General features: G+C 33.3%; 1 protein-coding gene across 1 annotated transcript in view; it reads right to left on the bottom strand.

The window, feature by feature from the left end:
- LOC128227983 (probable dolichyl pyrophosphate Glc1Man9GlcNAc2 alpha-1,3-glucosyltransferase) overlaps positions 1–16,043 on the bottom strand; it is a 74,984-nt gene that overhangs the window by 19,504 nt on the left and 39,437 nt on the right. The window contains exons 5-7 of the mRNA XM_052938987.1: positions 13,725–13,792; positions 2,011–2,134; positions 813–916 (exon numbers count right to left, since the gene is read on the bottom strand). Coding sequence (XP_052794947.1) covers positions 813–916; positions 2,011–2,134; positions 13,725–13,792 — 296 coding nt within the window. The remainder of the gene's footprint in view (positions 1–812; positions 917–2,010; positions 2,135–13,724; positions 13,793–16,043) is intronic.

Here is a 16,043-nt window from a genome sequence, read left to right as displayed (position 1 = left end):
ACAAAAAAGTAGGAAAAGTAGGAATATTTTTGGTTAGATATGTAATTATTAATAGCTATTAACTTAACTAGGAGATGTTTTTAATGCAAAATCATACCATTCTATATGCCACATTGAATAATTTAGTGAATGTTGCTTGGTCGGTTTCTGTTGCTGAACTGTGTTGGTGAAAAGATGATGCACGTCAAAGTGGAACATGTTGCCACACCTGTTCAACAACAGAAACAAGCCAGTATGACATCTTTTGTTCATTTTCTGCAAATAAAACTAGCACAAAGATCAAACTATAATATTTTTGCGGACTTTATTTTCAAAAATAGTAGGAAGCTGTTAAAAAGATAGGAAAAAGTAGGAAAAAGTAGGACCGCTGGAAGGCCTGCTGACAATATGCGCTGCGTCACTATATAGTCATAAACGTAAGGAATTGCGAAGAAACCAATTTTAAATGTAAAATAAGCAAAGGGCAATAACTCTTTCAAAAATGGTCGAATCGGGAAAGCCCGAAAATATGCGCTGCTTCACTTTATGATCATCAATCTGTGAAATTTTGGTAGAAATAGCATGAGAAATGTAAGTGGAGATGGAAAGAAATGAATGTGGGCCTGACGGACGCACACACACACGCACGGAAGCGCGCCTACCATTACTATATCCCCTCGCCTTTTCAAGGGCGGGGGATAATAAAAGATAGGCTACATTTTTAGGTATCATAAAATAACATGTTCACTGTACCATGAAACTAAGATAAACAATGCACCTCGATGCTATTTTACAAAAATACTTTTTACATTTCGTTGACATTAAATACTCACCAGCATAATAAATGGACCTAGAGATAATGTGAACACTGAAATGACTGTCCCTCCCAGGCCCAGTAGTCGCATGATGGAGAGTGACTGCCAGTCTATACTACCATCTGGAATAAATGACTTACACATGATATAAAATAACTGTTTGTGTGGAAATAAATCTCAAATGCATGAAGTTGTGCTTAGATAGACTATTGTATGATATACATTACTGGAAATTGTTTGTGAATAAGTAATGTTCAATAACAAGATCTGGGATAAGACTTTATAAACATATTTTGGCAATTTGATTATACCAAGTTTAAGTTTAACATTTATTTGCAAATTGAGTCATACCTATGGCCATTAGTAGGCATTACAAACCTATTCAGGGCAACATAAATAATATTTACATATACAGATAACACAGAGCAAATAGAGAATCATTTTTGTTTCAGTGTAAGACTGCAACATATTTCATCGTTTGAGCACCAAAAGCTATTTTGAGCTATCATGAGTGGCATAGCCATAAGTGAAATATTTACATGTGTAGAGCGAGGTAAAATTTCAAAACAGTGAAAAATATTAAATTGTTATTTCCCTGTTTTAAGCATTTTATTTACACTATAAAACACCAGAAGGCCATATAATAAGAGTGAAAAAGAGCGCCAACAATTGCCAAATATGTCCGTCTTCTTGAGACAAACAAGACCGATGTCAGTTAATTTCCAAGATATTATGCCCATACACAGTCTTTTGGTGATGCTTTGACAAAGGCTACTCAAGTTATTGATACGTACTAGACGCACCCGCCTGTCTGTACGCCGCAGGTGAAACTATAATATGTCCCATTCTATGAACAGGTGTATAAAAACATACACTATGATGAACACGGTTTACACATGGGATCACTTCCAGTTTTTTGGGGAATTAACATTTCTACCTGTAAATTGGTTCATTGTAATATAATTGTGTTTCCCTAAAAAATTAAATACTAACCAGATAGATTCAGTTATATTACAAAACTCTATTGTAACTATTGTCGATTCTAATAAATAATATATCTGAACATCACACAAAAATAGAACTGTTACACAACTGCATGGAAAGCATATACTCTTTTAATCAGTCAATATGGGGCATTATTTCAGTGAAATAGCCAGAGTAGAAAAAACTCACTAGCCAACAAGCAATAAGATGGAGAAGGAGCCTTTGAGCATACCTGATTTATTCTGGAAGACATAGCATCTTAGAAGATAGACAAAGTATGCTGGAGCCACATACAAGTACAAATGCTTCAAATTGAGCAGTAATGCAAACCAGAATGCTGCCGACATGTGACGATCCTAAGAACCAAAAAAACATATTTTCAATATAGTAAGCTTACAAGCAAACAAAAACATGATAAATGATTTATGTACAGTACAAAACAAGACGGCCAAGATGGCCCTATATCGCTCACCTGAGTAAAACTTTGTGCTATAGACTTGTTGATAATTAAAGGGCAATAACGAGGATTTGGCTTCTCTGATGTATTATGCCCATTCACATTCTCACCAAATTTTGTGATGATTGGACAAATGCTTAAAAAGTTATTGGACAAGAGCAATTTTAGGTAATTTTTATAATTAAAGCGCAATAACTCTCGGGTAGCTACAGCAATTTTGCTAATTATCAAACACGTTCATACACATTCTGACGAAATTTGGTCATGATTGGACAAAGGGTTCAAAAGTAATTGATTGGACTACATACTGGATGGTGCCTGTCTGCCCTTCCATACACCAGGTGAAACTATTATATGTCCAGTTTTTTTAAACACATGACAAATATGTATTTGTTTAAAAAGATACAAAGGGCAATAACTCTTAAAATATTTTGGTTGGATTTTATATAATTCGTCACAAAAAATCACAATTTACTGTGAATAAGTTCATGAAGTTTGAGGTTGGTACCTTCAGGCTTCAATGATTTTAAAACGATAAATAACAATAAAAAAACCAGATGACCCATATTTGAACTTGACTTAAAAATTATCAAAACAACCTTTCTGACAAATTTCCGGGATATTTGGGCTGAAAATGTTACCTCTAGAATGTTAACAAAGTTTTTCTATATTTGGTCTCTGTGACCTAGTTTTTGGCCCCAGATGACCCATATTCGAACATGAGCTAGAAATCATTGAAAAAGCCTTTCAAACAAATTTCCAAGATATTTGGGCTGAAAAAGTTATCTCTCGAGTGTTAACAAGGTTTTTCCATATTTGGGCTCTGTGACCTAGTTTTTGACACCAGATGACCCATATTTGAACTTGAGCTAGAAATCATTGAAAAAGCCTTTCAAACAAATTTCAAGGATATCTGGGCTGAAAAAGTTACCTCTAGAGTGTTAACAACGTTTTTCCATATTTGGGCTCTGTGACCTAGTTTTTGACACCAGATGACCCATATTTGAACTTGAGCTAGAAATCATCAAAACAACCTTCTGACATATTTCCAGGATATTTGGGCTGAAAAGGTAACTTTTGAAGTGTTAACAAGGTCTTTCCATATTTGGGCTCTGTGACCTAGTTTTTGGCCCCAGATGACCCATATTTGAACTTGAGCTAGAAATCATCAAAACAACCTGAAAAGGTTACTTCTGAAGTGTTAACAAGGTCTTTCCATATTTGGGCTCTGTGACACAGTTTTTGACCCCAGATGACCCATATTTGAACTTGAGCTAAAAATCTACAAATCAACCTTTCTCACAAATTTCCAGGATATTTGGACTGAAAATGTTACCTGTAGAGTGTTAACAAGGTTTTTCCAGGATATTAGGGCTCTGTGACCTAGTTTTTGACCCCAGATGACCAATATTCGAACTTGAGCTAGAAATCATCAAAACAAACTTTCTGACAAATTTTCCAGGATATTTGGGTGAAAATGTTACCTCGAAAGTGTTAACAAGGTTTTTCCATATTTGGGCTCTGTGACCTAGTTTTTGACCCCAGATGACCAATATTCGAACTTGAGCTAGAAATGATTGAAACAACCTATCTGAGAAATTTCCAGGATATTTGGGCTGAAAATGTTATGTCTAGAGTGTTAACAAGGTATTTCCATATTTGGGCTCTGTGACCTAGTTTTTGACCCCAGATGACCCATATTCGAACTCATCCGAGTTATTACTGGGACAAACATCCTGACCAAGTTTCGTGACAATTGAGGCAAAAATGTGACCACTAGAGTGTTAACAAACCAAGTGTGGACGGATGACGGACGACGGACGTTCATCGATCCTAATAGCTCACCCTCAGCCTACGGCTAAGGTGAGTTAAAAAAAATAGTCTTCACAGAAGATTTTTTTTATTAATAGCTATGTGGCCACAAATTCCCAAGTAAAAAAAAACGCCAAAATATTGCTAGTATTTTTTATCATGTGCATTTTTTTAATCATTAAAGTGAAATGAGAGAAAGATGAATATGCATTAAAATAAAACTTTTTTTTTTTGCAGTAACCTATTTTCAGGGTTCCCACATTTTTCTGCAAGTAAAATTCCAGACTTTTTCAAGGTTTTTTTTTTTGCAATTCCAGACTTTCTCTCAACCTTTTTTCACAGTTATTACAACATAACATTTCAGTGCAATATTGTTAACATTTTAACGTGCTAAAAATAAATTTATTGGCCATTTTTAACATTTAATAAACAACTTGTTAAATAACATCAAATGTCATTTTCAAAGGGTTTTCTTCTCAAAATTAAAACCTTTCACTTTCTGAACTTCTTAGACATTTATTGAACAACATGATTGGCGCCGCACTGAAGTGCGCGCCTATTATGGAATGGGAATTTATTTTAGTTAGTGCTAGGAGCGGTTTTTAAGTTGATTGACAGTTGGGTTTTACTGTTATTTTATTATGATTAAAAAATGCAAATGGATGGCGATTGCATGGATGTTAAAAATGCTATTTATTGTTGAATAGATTGTCTTTAATTTATCTTCAAAACATTATATCGGAAGAACGACAAATAAGTTTAATAACTGTTCCCGATTCGTTTACGTTTTCCGATTGGTTACCTGTAATATCATGTGCCGGAAATGTAAACATTCGGAGCTCCTCGGCCATTATTTTCGAGGAGTTCCGAATGAAATGTAAAATGTGTGGACCGGTAATTTTAAGAATGGGAATAATTATGTTTTATGTTGTTTTGTTATGTTTACTGCATTGATAAACCATGAGGTAAGCTGTTTTCTTTAATTTAATCGATATTGGAATTAAATGTTCACCTAACTTTATTTGTTAATTTGTTGAAGGTGACATTAGTAAAATTTTATTATGATTGCCCCCGAGTTGTTTTATTTTTAGAACACTACACATACCGGATGTTGCTATTTTTAGAACCAGTAGTTATTTCCCCGCTATTCATAGGTCAATAATGGAATTTCTACATCGTAGCAGTTGGAAACTCGTAGATGTTTTCTCATGAATATACGTTTAAAATAAGTAAATACTAAAAGTGCACACTGACAGTTGATTACGATACATCTAATAAATTGAGTCATTACAGTTAAACATGGAATATAAGTGAATTATACACGTAAGAGAAGATTTTCGGTCGAAAAAACGAATGTCAACAATCAGCATGGAACTGGGATATTCATGTAAGTATCCTTGAGTAGTTATATTGTGTACGTTTATGTGTTCAAAAATGTTTGTTTTTTAATTTATCTTTGGAATTCTCAAATCATTTTTATTTGCTAAATGTTAACACAGCGTGTTAATATTTTTACATACGTTTTATGCGACAGTTCGGGTGCACGGCATTGTGCGCCTCACACCCGCAACACGACATTGCGTGTGTCTGCCACATAACGTTACTCCGACAAAAAGGAACGTGCAGCGCCATGTTGTTTTCACGTTTTATTCCAGTAACAAATAACAGAGTATTATGAATAGTTTAACTTAAATATAGAAGTCTAATTATTAGCTCGTTCAATTAAATTGAGTCACTTAGAATGTTCACACAGTTTAAGATGCACACAAAGTGTTAAGCACAAAGTTTTACACATAGAGACATAGAGTATAATGTCTTTCACAAAGTTACACAAAGTTGTTGCCTTATTGATTACTAAATCATCACTATTTAAATGAAAACATGTATGTGTTTATATACTCCTAAAATGAGATACAGAGTTAGTTAAAATATGACAGGTGATGAATGTGATTATCAAAAAATGAGTATGTTTGTCTTTAAGCAAAATAATGACATAATAATGTCAATTACTGAAAGATCATTTAATGATTATTTAGACCCTGTCTCAAACTTAGAGATGTAGGAAGTGATAATTATTACTTAGGTGTCCTATAAGAAATATCTCAGTATTTGAGGAAATGCCATTAATATCTAATTATGATCTCCTGCATAATTGCAATTATGTTTTTATGTGCTAAAAAATCGAACATTTAGTAGGCTGAAAATGAGCGGCATAATATACGTACTATAAATATACATGTTACATACTTGACATCTACTTATAATGCACCAGTCAATTGTAACCACAGCCCCCCAGGTCCGAGGAATAGCTGGGACTTTGACTTTCGGTCCAGCCAACCCCGGGTAAAATCCTCGTCCTGTGGGGACGAACTGATGGTCAAATCCCCACCATATGCCCCCGTACCCCAGGGAGCCTAGGTAAGGCAGATTCCCTGCTATATTTTGCTCAAAGACAAAACCACCGCATTCACCCGGCACTGCGAGGCCACCTGAAAGGTAAAAACACAGCCCATTTCCCCGGCTATCCCCGGCATATCCATAGACCTGGGGGGCCGTGGTTACAATTGACTGGTGCATTATGTACATGTTACATATTTTTAAATGTACTTATGTACATCATTTATGTATATATGAGTATGTAATCTTTTATTTGATTGTTTTATCTTAGAAAAATATTAGACTTAAAATTTTGTTTAAAAATGATGTGTTTTGGTAACCGTATGTGACTTATTTCTAACATACCATAATACATGAACATACCCATTATTTGTTTACAAACTGCATATTTTCAAAATAAACCTGTAAGAAAAGATGAACATGGTTTCAGGCTGGAAGCCACGACAGCTTGGACACAAGCGACATTCATTTGCTTGGTGTAGGTCTCGTTGAACGCCATACTGTTGTGAATCATTATCAACCATATGCACAACAACTACGCATTTTTGCCTTACTCTTGGCTAAAACGGATATTAGTGCAGAATGAATAATTAACACATGTGCATTTGTATTTTACGGTTGTAGTTTCTGTTGGTTGATAATCAAAAGTCTAATTTCTTTCAGGCAGGAAAAGGACTGAATATTACTATTATATGAAGAATTCCAGCCTGCATTAAATACTTTGTTGGATCATCGAGACAGATTTGACATCCATGTCTATTTACAAGGCAGTCACATCTGATAGAGTTGATGTGAGTATTTCATATAAAACATATTTGAGTTGGTGTTTGTTGTATTAAAAACTCACTGTATTCTATAATCCAGTGGTGGTGATGGTGGTGATGATGATGAATTTTATTGATAAATTTAGTAATTTTCTTTATATTATATACATGTATGTATCAGCTTGTTGTTTTTTTTTTAAATAATGTTGAGAAATATTAAACTGTTTATATTTTATTTTGTATATATGTATGGCATTATTATTATCTATACTAAATACTGTAATTAGTTAGAAAGTACTTTTTTTTCTTTTACAGCACTAAACATTCTAGATGGGTAAAGAACCTGAAGGGGCATGAAAACCAAATCAGCATTGACTCAGCATTGAGTATTTATCATCTGTGCACACACTACAAGTACAAAGCATGGGAACAGACCAAACTTCAAATGTTGAAGAGTGAAGACTTATTGTGAAAAATTCTAAATGTAAGAATACCATTGACAAAATAAAACAAATAGACATCGATTACCTACAGAGACTGTTTACATGTTATAATATTAAAAAGACAAATCAGTTGAGAACTTTCACTCTGACATTTTTGGAGGGGCATTACCGCCTACATATACATAGTGTTCTTGTTTCTTTACATATTTTAATTTGAAAGTACATTCATTGTTTTTAAATCTGAATTCTGAGTTAGTATCATATATAAAATTTATTTATTTGAATGATTACATTTTATGAATAAGTCCAATATAGCTTTATCAATTTTTACAAGAAAAGGGTTGATTTTTAAGCATTTTATTGGCTATAAAAATGTATGGTTACATGACATTTTGTATATTTTCTTCAAAATTGAACGGTAAACTATCATAAATTGTCTTTTAAATTGTTCATTAGACATCATAGGAAATATTTAAAATGATTTCAGCAGGTTGTCTTATTAATTATTTTTTATGAATTTATAAAACTGCTTTATATTTTCAAACATCGAAATACTGCTCTGTTCAGAAGACTCACAAGATCAATCCAAATGATTTTTTTGCATGTGTATCAATAATGCTGTTCGGTTGAACTTATGTTTTCTGTTAACTGAAGTTTATTTCACCATAAACTCTTGTGTTTATTTCAAAAGCTCTGATAATGTGAAACAAAAATCAAATATAGACAAAATATTTACTTTTTGCTCTTTGAGTTTGGGGTTGGGTGTAATGAAACTTAAATAACTTTAATTCACGGTAAAATATCTTCAAAATTTGGATAAAAGTCCCATAGTGTACCTTGATAATAACTATGTTGTCGGTGAAAGTTGTCAGTGAAAGTTTTTATTAAAGTGTGTATAACTTAAATACCTTAATTCAGTTTAAATAATTATGGCCTTTAATAATTTTTGTTTTCAAATAGATTTCCTGTTATATTGAGCTTTGTCAATTTTGTTGTTGTTTTGTATTATGTACAATTACTACTTCTATTTCCTAACTTAAATTTTTTGTCTCATTTGTCAAATTGAATTGGTACATATTTCATATAAAGTGAAAAAAACACACACTATTTTTAAAGATGCACTCTTACTCCCAAACAAAACTTATCACAATTAATATTATTGTTTTGATTTTTCAAAATGGGTTGATAGATGTCAACAACAATGTTTCTAATGAAGGATTTTGAGTTCAATTTGCTAATAAGAATGAACATAAAACATGGTATTTCTGCCTTGTGATACTATAGAAGACCACAGTAAATCTTTTAGCAATCACCAATCATTTAATATTTGTCATGCTTTCTGCTATTATAAACAGAGTCACAAGCTTGTTATAAATCAGTAAACAATATTTCAGTAAATGCATTATTTAGTAAGTAGTTATTGTTTTATAAGTCAATTTGATGTGTGTTATAAATACAATTATATGCAGGGCTTCCATTAAAGGAAGTATATTACTCCTTAGAAATGGGTTAAAACTTTCAAAATTGATTTCTAGGAAGTACAAAAACTTCCATAATTTTGAAGAAAACCACCAAAGTAGAAAGCTTGGAAATTCAAAATTTCAAACCTTGTGTCAATGTTACTTTTATAGTCACAATTTCAATCAGTCTTATGATAAAATAAAATAAAATGATTTATTATAATATAAGTCTTTGAATTTGGCAAGTTAAAGTTACAAATTACTTGATTTTTAACATTCTAATTGAAAAATAGTGAGAAAAGATATTGTATTCGGGAGATTTTAACTTCCACATTTCAGTGTAAAACTTCCAAAATTGATGGACAGGAAGTTTATACTTCCAGTTTCAAATTCTTAATGGAAGCCCTGTTATATGTATTGATTTCAAATAAGAGTTTCACTTTAAAGATGCTCATTTAAAGATAATGAACAGACACACAAAAACTAGACACATTTGATACTAATTGTATGAATGATTATTGTTTAGGTGACCTCTGATTTGTTTTGGAGATATTCATAAATGGGTGTCATTCTTTGTTGTCTTCAGTTTCTTATACATTTAAGGATTTTTATAATTGCTTTTCTGGTATATATTAATTTAATGCAAATGAAAACACTCTTTAAAGTAGACACATTTGATACTAATTATATAAATGATTATTGTTTACATGTACTCTGATTTGTTATGAAGATATTCATTAAGGGGTGTTCTTCATGTTATTATACATTTTGGATTTGATTTAGTATTGCTTTTCTGGTATATATTCATTTAATACACAAAGAAATTATTTTAAGTGTTCAGTATCACTTTCACACATTGTTAACTATTATTTTTTGCATATTTGGCCTATTTATGCTTATATGTGCTTTGTTGTATTTCAAAACCTTTGTGAAAAATAGAAACAGTTATTTCTTTCGTGCATAGTCTTATACATATTCAGTTTATATGCATTATTTTTATCATATTTGAAAAATTTGCCGTTGTCCTATAAGACACATGCTATTTTTGTGTTAATATCACTATGAACTAAAAACATCCATTTTCAACTCTTCTTTACCATGTAAATGGAGAAGTTAACATAATAACTCCATTGACTAGTTTTTATGCAATTTGTCCAATTTCATACATTTTAGTATTATTAAACAGCTAAAAACAAGGCATGTTATGTTATAAATGCATTTCATCTAGTAAACAATGTTCTCTTTTTATATAACAGTTCAATAATTATGTTCTATTTATGTTTGTAACTTCATACGAAATGATAATGTTTATTAAAGTACTACAAAAATGTTTATTTCATGTCATTTTTTCATGATGAATTCCCCATATAATCAAGAAACTTATTCTTCCCTTCAAGTTGTCATTCCAGCATGGTGACTTTGCCCCCTCCCCCTAAATGATTAGAACTGCAGTGTACAAGAACAATAACTCTATTTCAGCGAATTGCAAGAGTTATTCCCTTTGTTCCTTTTCCTGTCCGTAGCATAACAAGAAAACTACTTTTTGGAATTTCATTAAACATCATTCAATGGTAAAGCACAACAAGAGGAAGTGCAGTGCACAATGACTATAGCTGTATTTCAGCTAATTACAGAATTATTGCCCTTTGCCTTTTTTTCTTGACCAGAGCATTACTTTCAAAATACTCATGGTATAGAAGCACCCTAATTCTGTCGTTTTCATTAATGTACCACACCCATAATGAAATGTTGAACTTGAAACTCTACAATTTCAATGCTTTAGCCTATGTTGTTAAGCAGAATACTACAAATATTTTGAGAATTTCATGGATGCGGTTCAATGCATTGTAATATGCTTGTTGGCCTTGACATTCCTTGTTTTTCAACATAAAACAAATGCATAAACTATTAAACGGCTTTGCATCAATGGTCTTTCTTGTTAACCTTTAGCATGCTGAATACTATTGGCCTCTGTGAAGTGTAGACACGGATCAGCTGGCATGATCAGGGTCTAGGCTATTTGCTACTTGGACACTTAAAAGCTTACCTACTATCTGTGCATAGAACAGTGTGAACCCTGATCAGCCAGCATGGTTTGGTGCCGGCTGATCTCTGTATAAAATACCAATTTTCATAATTAGTAGACAAATGCATGCTTAAGGTAAATATAATCAAATATCACATTAAAAAAGTTTTACTCTTTGAACAAAAACTTACTTTCTGAACATTTTTTAAAGCTGCACTCTCATAGATATACTATTTTATCAACTTATTTTATTTTTTGTCTTAGATAGAGAAACTTTTGACGTAAATATCTGCAAACCAACGATAAAAGATTGCTGACAAAAGATCAGATTGCTGATTTTCATATTTCCGTTCGAAAATTTATGTTTTATGGTTTACTAACGGTTAAAGAAAAATGCATAAAAAATCAATTTTTGAACTTAAATATAAATATCTGCAATCTATTTTTTGTCAGCAGTCTTATATAATTGGTTTTCATGGATTTTCGCCAAAATTGGCTCGTTTCAAGACAAAAGTAAAAAAGCTGTCAAATTGTTCAATCCGTGAGAGGGAAGCTTTAAACATTTGTTGAACAACTTGAACTCATAACATCCAGTGTCATTTTAAAAGAGTTTAACTCTCTTTAAAAAAATATACTTGCATCAGTGAGCATGCAATACAGCTATATCTGAACATCAATCTTCATCAATCCATATTCTTCGCTTCAACCATGGGTGAAAATGCAAAATAAGTGACTTTTTTAGCACAAGTTTAAAACTATTATGATGTCTACTGGCCAAAGAACTTTGGTCTTCTCAATGTCTATAAATACGAGCAAGGTCAGTCTAAAGGCATCATTCATAGATTCACACTTGAATAGCAAATATTTGCCAGGCTGTGTAGCACTTCGCAGACTAGTGAGATCATTGCAATTAGCATTCATGTATGTTATTGACAGCGTATGTAAAGTTTATGTTAATGAACTAGGGCCAATTTCACGTTTAAAATAACTTTCGATGAATGCAGAGATCGCTAATATCCATGATCAATAGCATACTGTAGACTAAAAAGATCGTTGTAGATAGCATCTACGATACTTACTGACAGCTTATAATAAAGCGAATCCCGACGAACTGCGGCCAATTTCTCGTATAAAATAACTTTTAAATGCAGACGGCAGTGCAGACACAGCTACTTATCATGATCAATAAACGCTTACATGTGGTAACGGATACCTTCTTACTCTCGATCATTCAGCCGCTCTGATCAGAGTCAATTCAATACAAAACAGCGTCAGATGCAAGCGTCTAGATGATCGAGACTACTTACTTTTCAAACTCCGCGCAGTGTTACTTCCCTTGCAGTACAGTAATACTGCAAGGGAAGTAACACTGCGCGGAGTTTGCTTACTTTTACTAGTTTCGTACCCAAAACGGTTCGAACTTTAGTACTTTTCCCGGTTTTTCCCCAATTTAACCTATTATCGCAAAATTCAAGGCATTTTCACGACCGGGAACAGACTTTTCGATATTCCCGACTTTTTCCCGTTTTCCCGGTAGCGTGGGAACCCTGTATTTTGTGCGCCTTAAAAAAATGGCATTCTTGCACTAAGTCTGGGTTAGTTTTTTAGAAACATAGAACATATTCCTAATATGTGTTAAAAATTTACATTTTATCATTTATGAACTTTGTAGTCAACTGCACTTCTTACCAAATTTGCAAACATGACTTTCAACATTCATACAGAATGAACATATGAAGAAATGTGAATAATAATTCATCATAAAAAATAAAATAAAAATTCTGCAGTTTAGTACTTTTTGTTAATGAAAGGTTAATGACACCATAATTTTTATGTTTGCATAAAAAATAGCTGATAATTGTAACATAATATCAAAATAAACCATAAAGTCATAACCACAAGCAGTTCTTGAGGATTATATAATTATAAAACCTCAAGTTTTTTATATACAAAATACTATATTGAATCTAACGCTCAAGTGGTGCTCTTATTTTCTTTCTCTAAAACAATGATAAAGTTTGTTTTTAGCTTCAATTCACCTCAACTCCTTTCCTTTTGTCCGATATTATAATAGTTCTCAATTACATTTTCGAATGAGGTGAGCGTTGGAGTCTGCAAATGGTTTTATTGATGATGGAAAATTATCTCTAGGACCGTATTTTTGGGCCGACACTTCCGCCTCATATACTGTTCTTAATTTTTCAATCCATTCGTTTTATATCTCAAAGAATATTACACAGCATTGATGTACATTGTGTATTTTTTTTTATTGTTTTATGATATTTTCATTGTGTTTTTCCTCCTAGTTTGTAAAATGATACTTTCATCATTAGACTTTCGAAGAGATAATTATAAATCATGTTAAGGCAACCTTGTGCCCCTAAACAGGGTTATTTTATTAAGTTTCAACTACTGTGCTTGTCTCTGTAGTTGATATCTGCCTTTATTTTAAATGTCACATACTGGTAGATTTTTTTGACTATCACAACCAGAATTAAATCTTAATCTACACCAATGTTTCAAATTTATACCATAATGCATTACTGCAAGATATGTGAAAACATCAAAGCTAGTTCCTATAACACACCTGGTACATTCTGACGATGGACAGCAACAATATTCCAAACAAAAATCCATTATATTGAAAATGAATATCTGACATACAGTTAAAGAATCAAAGTTTTAACCTGTAAGTCAATACAACAAGAGAATGCATGTGGATCCTGATGTTTTTTTGGAAATTTCATAAGGGGCAGAACTATTTTAGCTAGTGTAAGTAGACTTGCTAAATCTTCAGAATATCTGTACAATTTAAAACAAGAGGCCCAAAAGGGCCTATGCTCTACTGGCATGGCTCTTGTGGTCATATCAATCAAGAGCATGTACGTTTTGTGTTTGGGTTAGCTGAAAACGCTGCACGTTCAACATCTGAGGACAGGAAGTGTTGTAAGCAGATTAGTTGCATGAACTATTTTAATGTGACAAGTAAAGGTAATGTGAGGGTAAAAAATATTTGCTTTCAAAACTGTACTCATGGTCAAAATTTCATTTCTGTAGCTTTAAAAATAAAAAGTAAGTCAAAAGGGGTGGGGCCAGCTTTTGCCCAAGGGGCATTATTTCAAATGTTTTCAAATGCATCATATGATGCTCCACAACAAATATCAAAGGTATGGGCCTTGTGGTTTGAAACAAGAAGATTTTGAAAATATTTCATAAGTCTCTAGGAAAATTGTGACACCCAGGGCAGTGCCCTTTTTGACCCAAGGGGCATAATTTGAACAACCATGGTAGTGGACCACTAAATAAAGCCTTGTTCAAATAGCAAGGATTTGCATAGTGGTTGCAGACAAAAAGGTTTTTAACATTTCCCAATTTAAGGGTGGGGTGTGGGGGGGGGGGTAGTCCGTCCCTTGCCAAGAAAAGAGAACTCTTCCCAGGGCCTCCGCCAACGTCGCCGAGGTCGTTTGCGTTGCCGCACTGGTCCCTTGCGGGACGATCTCCGTGGGGGGGGGGGGTGACCCCAGGGGCATAATTTGAACAAACCTTCACAAGCAATTGTGACTTTACATGTAAACTTGGCTAAAAATAGACTTCGCTCATGTAGACTTGGCTAAAAATAGACTTAGCTAAAAAATAGCATTTTTTTATACTTTCCAGACCCATAATCCCGGCATGCGTGGGCAGATCTGGCTGGTTTTCAAAAGGAACCGAGTTCTAATGGATATCTAAATACTGTACAAGTTTCATCGAGATACAATTAAAACTGAAGACTGTATCATGTTCACAAGCAATGTGTTTACAGACAAACTGATTTTTTTATACTTTCAAGGCCCATAATCTAGGCATGCATGGGCAGATCTAGCTGGTTTTGGAAAAAAACCGAGCTCTAATGGATATCTAAATACTGTACAAGTTTCATCGAGATACAATCAAAACTGAAGACTGTATCGTGTTCACAACCAATTGTTTACACAATAGCATTTTTTTATACTATCAAGCCCATAATCTAGGTATGCATGGGCGATCTGGCTGGTTTTCGAAACGAACCAAGCTCTAATGGATATCTAGATACTGTACAAGTTTCATCAAGATACAATCAAAAATGAAGACTGTATCGTGTTCACAACCAATTGTTTACACAATAGCATTTTTTTATACTATCAAGCCCATAATCTAGGTATGCATGGGCGGATCTGTCTGGTTTTCGAAAGGAACCGAGTTCTAATGGATATCTAAATACTGTACAAGTTTCATCGAGATACAATTAAAACTGAAGACTGTATCATGTTCACAAGCAATGTGTTTACAGACAAACTGATTTTTTTATACTTTCAAGGCCCATAATCTAGGCATGCATGGGCAGATCTAGCTGGTTTTGGAAAAAAAACGAGCTCTAATGGATATCTAAATACTGTACAAGTTTCATCGAGATACAATCAAAACTGAAGACTGTATCGTGTTCACAACCAATTGTTTACACAATAGCATTTTTTTATACTATCAAGCCCATAATCTAGGTATGCATGGGCGGATCTAGCTGGTTTTCGAAAGGAACCAAGCTCTAATGGATATCTAGATACTGTACAAGTTTCATCGAGATACAATCAAAACTGAAGACTGTATCGTGTTAACAAGCAATTGTTTACAGACGCACGGTCGCACGAACGCACATACTACGTACACATTACCATCGCATAAGCTCTTCTGGCCTTTGGCCAGTAGAGCTAAAAACAAGAGCTGTCACAGAGACAGCGACTGCTCGGCTATTCTGCCGCTTTAAAGATAAGAATTGCAAAGTTTTAGTTAAACATGCATGGATCAAATAAAATACTATAAATAAAATAAGATGAAATGCAAAACCTTATCCAGAATTTCAAAGTCAAATAATAAAGAGGCAAAATTTGTA

The sequence above is a fragment of the Mya arenaria genome, chromosome 3 (assembly GCF_026914265.1).
Source record: "Mya arenaria isolate MELC-2E11 chromosome 3, ASM2691426v1".
Lineage (NCBI taxonomy): Eukaryota > Metazoa > Mollusca > Bivalvia > Myida > Myidae > Mya > Mya arenaria.
This window is presented reverse-complemented; position numbering and strand designations above follow the sequence as displayed.